This window comes from Phalacrocorax carbo, chromosome 23 (assembly GCF_963921805.1).
Source record: "Phalacrocorax carbo chromosome 23, bPhaCar2.1, whole genome shotgun sequence".
In the NCBI taxonomy this organism is placed as follows: domain Eukaryota; kingdom Metazoa; phylum Chordata; class Aves; order Suliformes; family Phalacrocoracidae; genus Phalacrocorax; species Phalacrocorax carbo.
In genome coordinates, this window is record NC_087535.1 from 2591854 (window position 1) to 2604785 (window position 12932).

Consider the following 12932-nt stretch of genomic DNA (forward strand, 5'->3'; position numbering starts at 1 on the left):
CGTAGCAGAACCACAAAGGCAGAGCAAAGTGGGCTTTCACATGGGTGTGTTTCAGGAGTCTAGTACAGGGAAATAATTACAGATGTTCTAAGTAGCTGAAGCCCTGGGACTTACCTTCCCTATGTCTCATGTCATCAGCTTTCATGGCTGTTTCTCCTCCTGTCTCCTGTTCAAGTTCTAATTTGCGGTCATGATGTGTCGTCTGGGCTCAGGTCAGACAATATGTTGCCCTGTGTGTTGTTTGGCTCTGCTTGTCCGAGCACGAAACAGGGCTGTGACTTTTGAAGGACAGCTGCTTTGTGAGCCCAGGCCTGAAACCGGGAGGTAAAATCAATGGCTGTTAGTCTTAGAATAGGCATTGACTGTGGGCTGTAGTCGCTGAAGTTCAATGTTCAATAATTTTGTCAGCAGTGAACAGATTTGGTTTTTTCCTGGCTTTTGCTCTCAGGACAACCTCAAATGTGTTATTTGCAGCTAGTAAAAATTACATTAATCCACTGATTGCTCCTGAGTGTGGCAATGTTCAGTCATTGCATCGGTTTTGCTGCTGATCATGCAGATATAGTAATACCCTTGTGAACTATAAAGTGGAACAGGTCATATGTATCCCACTGCCAGAGTGACTAGAGAACTAGTCAGCAATTTACTCTGAGAGTAAAAAAAAAAATGCCTGGGATCCTATACTGAAATAGGCAAAAGAAGGAAAAAAAAAAAGTGAGGGAAATTGAAAAAAGAGAGAGAAATGAGAGCACAGCTATGTGAGTGTCAGGTCTGCCTTTGCAACTTGTGGAAAAATAATATGGATTAAAATTTATTAGTCATACTTTCAGTGGCAAAAGTGTGTATTACAAGAACAGGGAAATGAATGCAACTACCAACCAGCTCATAAAATAGCGCTACATCCCTGAGCCGTGTGTTGGGATGTAGTAGTTTAGTCCATTGAATCAAAGAGTATTCAGGAGGAAGTAGAGCTTGGCAGCCATAAAAGTAGCAGAACTGAACCTCGTGCCCAATGCTCGTCACAGCGGAGCAGTGCGAGAACGTCCAAGTCCAGCGACAGCTGCTCTTGTGACAGCAATAAAAAACGTGTAGCGTAATCGGTGATTGCTGCTGCCAGGTAATGCTCTTGTACGTAAGGTTTTGGCAACAAAGCTTTGAAAAACAGATTAGGCAGGCAAAAGTAGTGAGGCTGTATTTAATAAAAGAGGGTTTCCTCAAGAAATGTGATTCTGGGTCTGGAAAGTGTAGCTGGATCTCTTGGGGCCCAGCCCCGTGGCTCACTCAGCTGGGACAACAGCTGGTGACATTTCCTGAGATTAATCTGTGAGTCCGCATGATGTTGTAGCATGTCCTGTTCACTGTCTGGATTAAGGACATACCCCAGCTTTAGCAATTTTCTGAGTTTAATAATAATTGACGTTATTTATCTCTAAGTGGTATCTGTCTTGTAACTTGAATGACTCAAGGTGTTCTGATAACTTAGAGAAACTGAAGTGAAAGGTCCTTCAAGGAGGCGAGCAGGGAAAAGGCAGGACGAGAGAAACTGCAGCTACTGTGTTGCAGCAACAGTTTCTAGTAGGAGTGGAAATCAGCTGGGTGGATTTACAAGTCTCCCAGTTCATGTGCAGGTAATATCATCTGCTAGTTAACGTAACTGGAACAAATAACAGAGAAACAGAATGAGGGAGCTTCAACCTGTGTGAAAGCTAACTAATTTCTTCTTCCCCTGGGTGAGTGGATTCAGAATCATAGCATTGCATAATCTCTAGCCATGGAAAAGGTTACGTCTGCCTGGAATGTTATCTCTGTAGCAGCTGGTGGTTATGAATGAGTTTCCTAATCCATTGACAGAAATGTTCTGGTGGGCACTTGCAAACCTCCCTGTAGTCTGATGCTCTGAGAAACTGCCCTTCATCAGATGTTAGTGACTGGTGCGGACTCAGGAGATGGAAGTTTATGGTAGCAGAGGCCTTTTATGCAAAAATGGTTTTTAGAAAAAGACTGTACTGAATGTGTTGGCAAAGGAGACTTTGGAGGTTTTAAAAAAGTTTGCCTTATTTCTTGTAACTTTGTTCAGGAGGCCAGCTAAGGAATAGACAAGAAATATAGATTATTTAAATTTCAGAAAGTGCTGATTTGCTGGTACAACTTGGTTTGTTAAATCTATGGAGTTTCTCTAATATATAGGAGCACAATCTTTTTTTCTCTATGGGCTGTTTTCTATAGGATCTATGTTGTTCTTTTTCCTTTCAGACAGACCAAGTTGCAAATATGAAAAATCATAAGATTATTCTGTGATCTTCAAATCAGATGATTCAGGTATATTTGTGAAATGGTTTAGTTTTAATGTAAAGCACCTCAAATCCTCAAGTTTTTTGCTAATCTCCAGTTTCTATGAGATACATTGTTATGGTGTGTAAATTAACTAATGTGTGAGTCATAGAATCATGAAGGTTGGAAAAGACCTCTGGGATCATCAAGTCCCACCACCAACCCAACACCCCCAGGCCTCCTAAACCATGTCCCCAAGGGCCACGTCTGCATGTTGTTTGAACCCCCCCAGGGACGGTGACTCCCCCACCTCTCTGGGCAGCCTGTGCCAGGGCCTGACCGCTCTTGCACTAAAGACATTTTCCCTCATCTCCAACCTAAACCTCCCCTGACGCAGCCTGAGGCCGTTCCCTCTCGTCCTGTCACTGGTGACCTGGGAGCAGAGACCAGCCCCCCCCTTCACTCCAGCCCCTCTCAGGCGGCTGCAGAGAGCGAGAAGGGCTCCCCTCAGCCTCCCCTTCTCCAGGCTAAACCCCCCCAGCCCCCTCAGCCGCCCCCCAGCACACTTGTGCTCCAGACCCTGCCCCAGCCCCGCTGCCCTTCTCTGGACACGCTCCAGCCCCTCAAGGCCCTTCTTGTCCCGAGGGGCCCAAAACCAAACACAGTACTTAAGTCATTTTTGACCAGACATGTTTTAGCTTTTACCCTTAACGCTGGCTACTTCTGGATTAAGCTGTACAGCACAGCAATTTAAAACCTTCTTTCTGAGTATGATCGAAAGCTGTTGACTTGAATGCTGCACTAATGGAGAAAAATACTGATGATACACATTTCTTGGGCATGTGTGAGCAGCAAGTGGGAGAGGATGCTTTCTCGTTACCACCTCCCAGCATAGTCCCCCATTTCAGATCCTGTAAGAGGGCCCATGCGTGTGTCTGTCCCCCTCCCTGCCGCAGCCTGTCCGCTTTCAAATGTACGGGTGAGGCTGCGGTCAGACATGCTGTTCTGGCAGCTGTTGAGTGGTATGAAAACGTTGCTTGACTCAGTTCTGCATCACTGCTCGCAGCCTGCTGGAGATGGTAGTCCCCTGGGAGGGCTGCATGATGTGGCGCTCTCAGAAAGACCTAAATGAACATATTTGATAGTGAGGAAATGCGTTTACATGCGGTTTTGCTGTCAGACTTGAGGAGAGGTGATAAACAGCTGGTTTTGAGATGGTTAGCTTTGAATGTCCTGTGCAAGATACTGAAGTGAAACAGTCTAATTATGTCTGTTACCTAGTGTTGGATGAGCAAGGGGGAAACTGGATTTCTGTTTACTGGTAATTATAAAGCTGTGGAGAGCTTAGTGCATTAGGGCTGTGCTATATTTAAATGGTACCCTGTCTGTCAAATGTCCCTATTACAAAATGTTCTGTGCCAAGGTCACGGGGTGAGCCTCTCCTTTTAAAAGCTGTTTTTGAGACTCTCAGTTGTTTTCCGAAAACTGGTTAATATGACATGGCTGTGGCATCTGTATCTGTCTTCACTTTGCGCGGTTAAGTTGCTCCAAGACCATTTTAAAGGTGTTGTGGACAGCTATGGGAAATGCCATTTCACCACTTGCAGACTGGAATTATTTCATTTCTGAGAGATGAAACTGTTATTCATGCAGAAAATAGACTCTTCTCCAGTCTCTCACCCTGTGTGTTGCAGACACTTAGTGCTATATTTAATTAGGAGACTGTCACAGCTAAATTAAAAATAACAATTCAAAACAAACCGTCTGTGAACTCGGGCCAGCCAGGTTGGCAGCCATGGGACTTAAAGGCTTTCCTTATCCCCAGAGTAGCTGGAGCCCCGACAATGAGGATGCCAGCACCCTCGTGCTGCCCCGGCGGTGTCCCGCAGACAGGGTGGGAGGAAGCATTCACCCGCTGGTGTTGAGTGTGCTGAGACTTCTGCCCACGTGAATTTTGGTCCAGGTTTACCACCAAGAGGTTCACTTAGTGATGGTGGTTTCTTCTAAGTCTCTTGGCTAGTTGGCAGCCAGACTGAAAATAGCAAACTTGTTTCATTCAGTCCACGTTAAGAGCTCTGAAATGTCACGGTTTTGGTCACGTCTGATCAGGATTGAGTTGAAATCCTAGGGTTAGAGAGCGCTTCTTTGTACGTTAATAGACCCTTTAATTAGGCTTTGCAGTAAGATCTGCCTCCTTGTTAAGGATTTGTTAAAATCATGCATAAGTACTACTGGAATATACTCATTTATTTGTGAATCTCTTGGATTATTCAGCAGAGGAGTTCAATATTCCTCACGAGGACAGACTTTGAAGACTGTTTCCTTGAATCAAATAAATTTCAAAAAATCCTAGCCTTTCTTTTGCTTGTTGTCTTTGAGATAAGCACTCATAAAGCCAGCTGTAATTTTGGCTGGAATATTGGTGGGTGGGTTGCTTGTCAAAAATGAGCTGGAGTGGACTGTTCTGGAACACATTTCAATTTTAGAACTTTCCACTTTCAAGAGCCACCTTATTCAGTACCTAAATGGGCACCTTTCCTCTGCACGAACACCTCATTATGTGTGTTGAAATAGGCATCGTCCCTGCTTTTTCAATTTTGTTTTTTCCTTAGTGGTATTTTCCTTTTTTTAAACTGCCACGAAATATGGCTACGGTTCCTGGCTAATTTTGCTGAAACATAACACTAGCCAAATATTTTTGTGAGAGGATTATTAGTCACATAAGAAAGAATGTAATGGAATATTCTTAGAAAGTGTTATAACTATGCTTGACATGTAAAATATTTATCCAGACATGTAAACAAAGCATGAGGTGCCTTGCCAATGTACCATCGTAAACCTTAGTTGAAATCTTGAGCAAGATGTTTTTCAGTTCTTGAAAATAAGGTATCAAGTTCTCTGCTGACATAAATTGACAGAGTGCTAATGGTTGGCTTTACCTAGCTGAAATTTTAGCCCCTGCTCTTGCCTCCCTAAAAATAAATCAAGATGTGTGTTCCTGAAGAGCTGCAATTGTACTAAATAAAACTCTTCTGTTTATTTTGGTTTTGGATTACTGTAGTATTACTTGCAGAGGTTACTAACGCTCCAAAAGGTAGGCCTTATGTTTGTTTTGCTTGTTATTGTCTCTATCTTACTGTGAACTAAACAACTTTCTTGATTCAGAGAACTCCTTTGTTTCTACAGTCAATGCTGATAGTCTTCGCTTTCCTTGTGCCACTGCTCATAAGGAGCACCTCAGCCCTTCGGCCGGACAGTACAGCTGTAGCTTCAGCGGCGTTATCTGAGCTGGCTTCCAGCGACTTGCCGCGCTGACTGTTGTGGTGAGATATGGCCCTGCCTGGTCGGGATGCCAGATACCCTGGCAGGGATCCCACGCCAGCCTGTCTCGTACCAAAGTTAGGTAAAGATCTCCTGTGCTGGGTTAGGACACATGAGTTTTGCTGAACCCGGTTCTGCTCTTCACACTGGACACAAAATTGCTGCTGGACCTTTAATCAGTGACAGGAGTGCCTGGCCCAGTGCACCAGGGCCCTGTGCTGCAGGTAGAGGAGCTGGCTTGCAATGCTGTGCCCTATTCCCATTCCCGTCCCCCTCGTACAGCCCTCCTTCGGGCCCAAAACAGAGGCACGGCTGTATGGGTAGGTCAGAGCTTATTCAGGTCCATCTGTAAGCATTGAGCTCCTCCTGACCGTAGTACCGCTGAACTGTTTTTACAAGACTGGAATATTTACTTTCAAATTTAATTGCTTTTCATTAAATGGTATGCAGCTTCCCTGTTTTGGTTTGGGGTTTTTTTTATACTCTATGCTCTGTTATTCTGAAACTTCTTCGGTGAATAGCTAGTGTAACTGCATTCGACTTTCAAAAATGTGGCATCTATTGTTAGTTTTTCAAGCTGCTGCCATGTAATTGGTTAAAAATGAATGGCAGTTGGAGTTGTAGCAGATGAGCTGGGAATGAGTGAGCAGTTACTTGTTGGGATCCCTTCCAGAGAAGGAAGGTGGAGTTTTAAGCTGCTCGCAGCCTTTCTAAAATAAGAGTCAAAGCAAGTAGGTGCTTTTTGCTGTGGGTGAAACATCAACTAACTTTTTGTAGTAAACTAAGAGCTCAGTAAGTGGGGAGAGGAATTTTTAGTCTGAATATTCTCTCCACAGATATTCTGCTGTAAAATAACCCACTCGTATTAAAACTGTTGTGTATTTCAAAATACACTGATTCTTCATAGAGTGATCCTCATCTCGGGAGGATGCACACTGGCTAGTTGCTATGCTGAAAGCAAAGAGGTGGTTTATCCTTTATGGTGCTGCAGGGTGGGTGTTGGTGTTGGGACCCTGCACTGCAGGTCAAAATCGCAGGTGGCAACAGCTCCAAGTGTGGGGCTTCAGATGCTGTCTGCAACTCCTGGCTCTCCTAAGGCTGCTGCGGTGAAGGAGATAGGAGGGGGGTAATGGTGTGTTCAGCCCCTCAGTTGTGAGCTGAAGTGTTAATTCGTACCCTGCTGTCATGCCCTTGCTGATTTTTGGGGTGAATGCTCTTCTGCTTGCTTTGAAAGTGCAACAAGCTGCCTTGTTCTCGAGCACTGTGTGCTCTGTGTGGAGAATGATGGTAACCCACCTCACCTTGTGTGGGACAATACACCTTAGTGGTTAGAGGCTGTTGCTCTTCCCTTACATCCCCCCAATCTCCTTAACAGGCTGCAGGTGCTTTGTTGCACCTGTATCTGGATAGACTAGATAATTGGGCATTAAAGAATGGAGAGCTTGCCCCCAAATCAAGAGCAATAACAAGTGCAATACCTTGTGTGTAAGTACAGTGCAAACATGAGTCACTTAATAAAAACAAGTTGTCGCTAATTTACTATGTTGGATTGATTTGTTTTTCAGTAAGATATCTCTTCACACGTTTTTTCATTAATCAGGTGCTATGGAATGATGAGACTTTAAAACTTGCCAGTACACACACATGCTTTATCAGTGGCATGAGTCAGAACAAAGATAGTTTCCTACCTCAGGTTCTGTTGCATTAAAAATGATACATTATTGATGATATGCGATATATTTAATTCTGTTCTGTGAAATTGTTGGAGCAGTCTCTGAGCAATGCAGATATATCTTAGGGGAAAGCATTAAGAACAACAGAATAGATTGATTTAATATTTGAACCGATAGAGGGTCCATTTCCAGGTGACATAAACAAGTAATGCCCCTGCAATGCTGTGCATAGGCATCCAAGCTCTGAGGAAAGAAGGTACTTATTGGGGCTTGTTAGTGATGTGTCTTGGGGGCAATTAACATATCAAAATAACTAATTTTAACCTCAGTTACTGTAAATTTGTTTGGGCTCAAGTCCAAGGTCTTTTGGACTCAGGAATCTGTATGCACATGGTTGTGTGAGTATTCAGGAATTCTGGTAGTTAATTCCTTTCTGCCTGCATAAGGGCTGTCTGGCAGGTGAGCGGCAGGAGTGTATTTAACCATATGGCATCAAAGGTTGAATAAAACTGCACCTTTTCTACCATGCGATTCCTGCAAAAACAGGCTGAACCAGGCATCTAGGGAGACAGATTTGAGGGGACTTTTGCTGGAAATAGGAGGCTTAAAACAAAGCTATTTGTTACCGTACAGATTTTTCTATTCAAACTTCTCATGAATCAGCTGGGGGGGGGGGGAGACTCTTAAACTGAAATATTTACGTGAATCAGACATCTGGGCTTTGGGGGAGTGACCATTGCCGCACAAACAGTTTAAACTCCGAAGCTTTGCTGTGACTTAGTGCTTCCCTCTATTAAGGATTTCAGGATATTGGTGCTGGTAGCACTGAGAACATATGAGCCGCCAGTAAGTACAGAGCTGCGTTGTTTGAGAGGGGGTGACTGGCAGCGGGTTTGCTCCCGAGTTACAATAGGAAGCGTGGGTGATTATTCCTGTTCGGAAGTTCTGATTGCTGCAGGTATATTGGGCTTGGGGTTAGAGCCTGCTCGGAAGTACTGTTGTCCTTATGCTTTATTTCTATAGCTTGTATGATTGAGAAGCTTGACTTCTTGCAGTGTAGATGTAGGAATTGGTGTGAATTTGAAACCAAGTTAGATTTAACTGTCTAAGAAGGAAAATTGAGAAAGAAAATAGCATTTAAACTCTAAAGAGCTAAGGTAGGTCTTGCTTTTATGTCTTGTTAAAACATGGGGTTTTTTTCTAAAACCTTTGCCAGTAGTTTTGCGGAAAATGGTGGAACAGAGAATACAAGACAAAACTATTTCTGCTGCTGTTGCTCCTGTTGAAGTTCTTTACATGAGTATTTGTAGCTTAATCTAACATAGGTGAAGACAAAGTGTAACTCATAGGTGTTACCTGGCTTAAAACTTTATTTAGCTCAGTATTCTGTATTTTAGCAGGGGAACATTTGGTTTTCTAGCCTTTAGGAAGAAAATCCTGCTTATATTTGTAGAAGTTCATCTTTCACCAGGGTTTCTCCCCTTACCCTGGTCAGATCTGCATACTCCATCCTTCTGCCTAGAAAGGAGGTATATATTCTATATGGGCATGGCCAGCTTTATTTAAATTGCTGAGTGAATTTAATCAGATAGCCCTAGCAAAGCTGCCATCACTGTAGTGTTAAGAAGCTCTTTATGAGGATCAGGTAGAAGTAGTATAACTTTTCAGGTGACTGTCTTAAACCCAGTGATATGAATAGTGAAAATTGCCTTTATAGGTTGCTTGGTTGTGCTCTAACACTAGTACCTTGAGCCTCACAGGGAGGAAAATAGCCCCAGCAAAGCATTAACCTGTTGCCTTATTCAGAAATTTTGTTCGCTTCTGAGCCACCCAATGGTAGGACATGACTGGATACACTTCATCTGTTCCACTTGATGAGGCTGTCATTAACTTGCCTATTTTGGAAAAGATACTTCAAGTTCATAAAACTCAACAAGTTTTCTGCATGCGTTAGTCTTGGCGATTATAGGTTGGCAAAAGAAGTGATGCTGTCAGTGTGGGGCACCGATGTGGGTCAGTGCTATCATCAGCGATGCGAGCTTTCCGCGCGTAAACCAGGCACTGGCAGTTATGGAAGAACCTGCTGAACCATGGGTCTTAAAAAACGAAGGTGTGGATGTGCGGTGTTAAACCATCAAAAAACTTATTGCAGACTTTAATTTTGAATTGCACTTGTAGAAACAGTGGATTTTTGTTAAGCCTCAAGTAAACGAGTAAGTCTGTAAACTTTGCTAACAGTGAAGCACTATGCACAGAATAGGAGAAAACAATCAAGCGTTTCATCAGCCTTCTTGCTGTCTCTTGCCAGAATTTGCGGGCTGTCCTGCATTGCATCAGTCCTGCTGGACATTATTTTCCATCTATATTTCAAAGCCAGATGGAAAATGATTCCTCTGTATATTGATAGAGTTATTTCATAATGAGGGAAAAGCCTTTTGTAATGTGCTTGTGCTAGTTCAACCTATAAATCAGCCTTTTATTGTCTGGTTATGTTTGTGTTTATAGCAGAGAATGAAGCAAGGATCATTAGTAGGTATGAGAAAAGTACATTGAAGGCTCCAGGTAGATTTTCTATCTGATGCAATTTGGGTGAATGCACTTTTATGCTGTTCTCCTGTGGTACAGGCGTATCTCCAGGTGCCAATGAGTGGCCGACCTCAGACCTGCCAAGTCTGACATTGCCTTGAGCTTGCCCAGGGTAGCCTGATGGCACCAGCTTCCCTACTTATGTGAGACTTCACACGTGGCACTTCACCTTCTGGAAGAGGGTAAAAACTGATCTCCTAGGCAAGTCCTATGTTTAAAAGAGAAGTAGTAACGAGGAACCAGACTTGTACTTGACAACTGGAAAAATGCTTTTGAAAAAAAACCAAGACCAAAAAAAACACCTGCTGTGGGAATGAGAGACCCTCTGAATCTTAAAATGGTTAAAGACTGTAGAATTTGGCCAAAAGCAGGATGTGTCATCGCTTTAGAAGTGCCTTTCTTCTAACGTGAACTGTGCAGTACTGACTGGCCTGTCGCTCGCTTTTATTTTTAGCGGATAAAGAATCGATAGGCTTGTGTGTACTCCAAGCAACTTGTGAAAGGAAAGGTGGCTTCTTGCATTTTAAACTCTAGAGGAGTTTTATATTATTTATACTGAAGATGTGTTTTAATAGGCGTTTTTTATACTTATTTTGCCTTTTCCAGTTTCCTAATGGTGCTGTGTTTCCCCCTTACTGGGAATGCAGCAGGGAACAAAGCAGAGCATAAGACAGGAGGCTCTGTCGAGGCCAGAGCAGGCACAGCCTGGCAGGTTTTTTTCCCAGTATCCTTCTATGCTGTTTTATTTCCATACTTTCTCCATTTTCTTTTGTAAAATCTTTCAGGGACTCCCAAGTTACAGGTTTGGGAACAAACAGAAGCTGGGGCCAAAATTCCTAGGGTTTGATTGCAGTCTCATTCGTGCAAATTCAAACCTGCCTTTTTCAGTGGATTTCCATCATATTTACAGAGTGAGACCCCCAGATCTGTTCTCTATCTTTAATAGAGCAGGAAGTTTTACTTCTTGCCTTTCTAACGGTTGGATTACTCTCATTCTGCACAGCCCTCTGGAATGCTTCCCTGCGACTGGGGAATTTTTATTGCCACTGATCTGAGCTGACAAACAGTATGGATATTTTTTTCTTCCTCTCTCTCCAGGAAAGGAAGCATCTGATGATGAAAAGCAAATAGTTTTTGTGAAAATTAGCAAGTTGGATTGCTGCCTACTTGCCAATATGATATTTTTTCATAGCAAGTTTAAGCACTTTTTTTTTTCTTTACTTAGCCCAGTTGCAAGAATGTGTAGGGGGCACAAGAGCAGGCCAGGTGAGAGAAGATAAATGTGAGTGGTGAGTACTACGAGGGAGGCCGGGTTACTAACTCGGCATGGGACAGGACTGATACTGCTAGGCTGCTTCTGGCCTCCAGCTGACAAATCCTCACGTTGTTTACGGCACAGCGAAGCCTTGGGCAGCGGATCTCTCCTGGCTTGGGTATCTCCATGCTGCACTCCCCGTTGTGGTTTAGCCATACCCCATACTGATTCGCTAATCCTTATGTACAGGGAAATGCTTCTCGGTATTTATCTTAAGCCTGTGAGATTTCCCTTTTCCTCTCCAGAGGGAGGAATTCAATCATTGCTAATTTGTTTTTCTGATTTTATGTTTAGAGGAACTTTTGGCATGTTCCAAGGATATCTTTTAAGAAATTAAAGCAAGGCTAAACTTTTGTGAAAGGCATGCAATTATATTAGAAATACATCTTGTTCTAAAGCAGTAGGCTGGAGAATTGGGTCAGGCACACCCTGCGTATGCGTGTTTCCTGCTTGCTCATATTTCTGAGAATAATTGTACATGGGAATGTTTTTGTAGATTTAAAGGAGTGTTGTCACCTTAAAAATGAGTTGTTTGGAGTTTTATTTAAGTCATCGTGGTTACGCTGTGGTTTAGGAAGAGTGGAAGATTGCAAACCATCTGATTCACTCGCTCAGTGGGCTGGCCGTCGTTCACCATTTGCAAACTGAACGGTGAAGTAGGGTTACTCACTTCTACTATTTTTACTCTCTTACGCGACTTCCTTCTTGCCAAGCCAGATGACGGTGAAGCAGTGCATAAGCTGTCAGATATTACAGTAAAGGGCTTTACTCTTCGATGGATTTTGACAGCTCAGCCTTTCATTATTTTTCTTTGAAGTTTCTGTGAAGTTCTGCAAAGTTGTTGCCTAAAATATTTTATAATGGCTCTTCAAAAAAATCCCAAGAGTAAGGATAAGGAACAAGTAATACACTAAAAAGTTAGAAACCAGCAAGTCTGTATTGATGCTTTTGTTATTTTTCACTTAATAAAACGTCCTGCATCGAAATGGGTTTTCTCTGTTGCACATGTTACTTTTCTTCGCACGCATTGCCTGTGTACTGTTTATGCTGGTCTGTACAAGTTAAGCCATTCAGCTCCTTCCAGTAGCTGGGTGAGGGCTGTATACCTTGGGAAGTGGGTTTGGATGTGCCTCAGATTCATTAGGGTGGGGAAGGATAATGTGCTGAAGATTGTCCCAGCCTTTTTACATTCCAATACACTTCCTTCTTTTCTTTAGAGTTAAGTAGGACAAGGATCGGCCTCTTTATCTCTGCAAAAAGTTTGTAGCATGAATTGTCTATGCCAAAGATGCATTGCTAAATAAAACTCAGTTTCCAGTTTGTGTTTAAAAAAAATTTAAGTATCACTTTTATATTTTTCTCTCAACAAAATGTTAGCTCTGAAGTTCAAATAAGGATGACTTCACCGTGACCATCAGCACATGGTTTGGAGAGCAGAGATGCTTGTTCAGTTGCACAGCTCATTCTTAACATCGTCATGTTCTGGGGGGAGGAGGGACCTACGTGCTCCAAGTTAGGCAAACCCAGTGGCCAGAGTCAGATGTGAATTTTGATTTTTGACTGCAATACTGATCTCCTTTAAAACAAATGAACAAAAAAAAAACCCAAACCCAAAAATCAATTGCAGCATCTTTAGGGGCTCTTTCTCTGATCTTTAGCACTGAATGTGACACTGACTTTTGGTATTCATGAGTTCCCAGCTCCCAGAATCCAGCTGTCTACAAGCTGTGACTCTTCAACTCCTCTGCAGACTCATCTCTACCTGG

At 42.9% G+C, this 12932-nt stretch overlaps 1 protein-coding gene across 4 annotated transcripts in view; it reads left to right on the forward strand.

Annotated features, from left to right (window-relative positions):
• The window catches only part of KCTD20 (potassium channel tetramerization domain containing 20), a 30792-nt gene that overhangs the window by 4775 nt on the left and 13085 nt on the right, over window positions 1–12932 (forward strand). For 2 of the 4 annotated variants that reach the window (XM_009506890.2, XM_064472281.1), the window contains exon 1: window positions 8000–8111. The exons of 1 other annotated variant lie outside the window; for it this stretch is intronic. In XM_009506890.2, the coding sequence (XP_009505185.1) occupies window positions 8101–8111 (11 nt within the window). In that variant the 5' untranslated portion in view covers window positions 8000–8100. Of the gene's footprint in view, window positions 1–7999; window positions 8112–8157; window positions 10564–12932 lie in introns of those variants that run through there. One more of the 4 variants, XM_064472282.1, reaches the window with a different exon arrangement.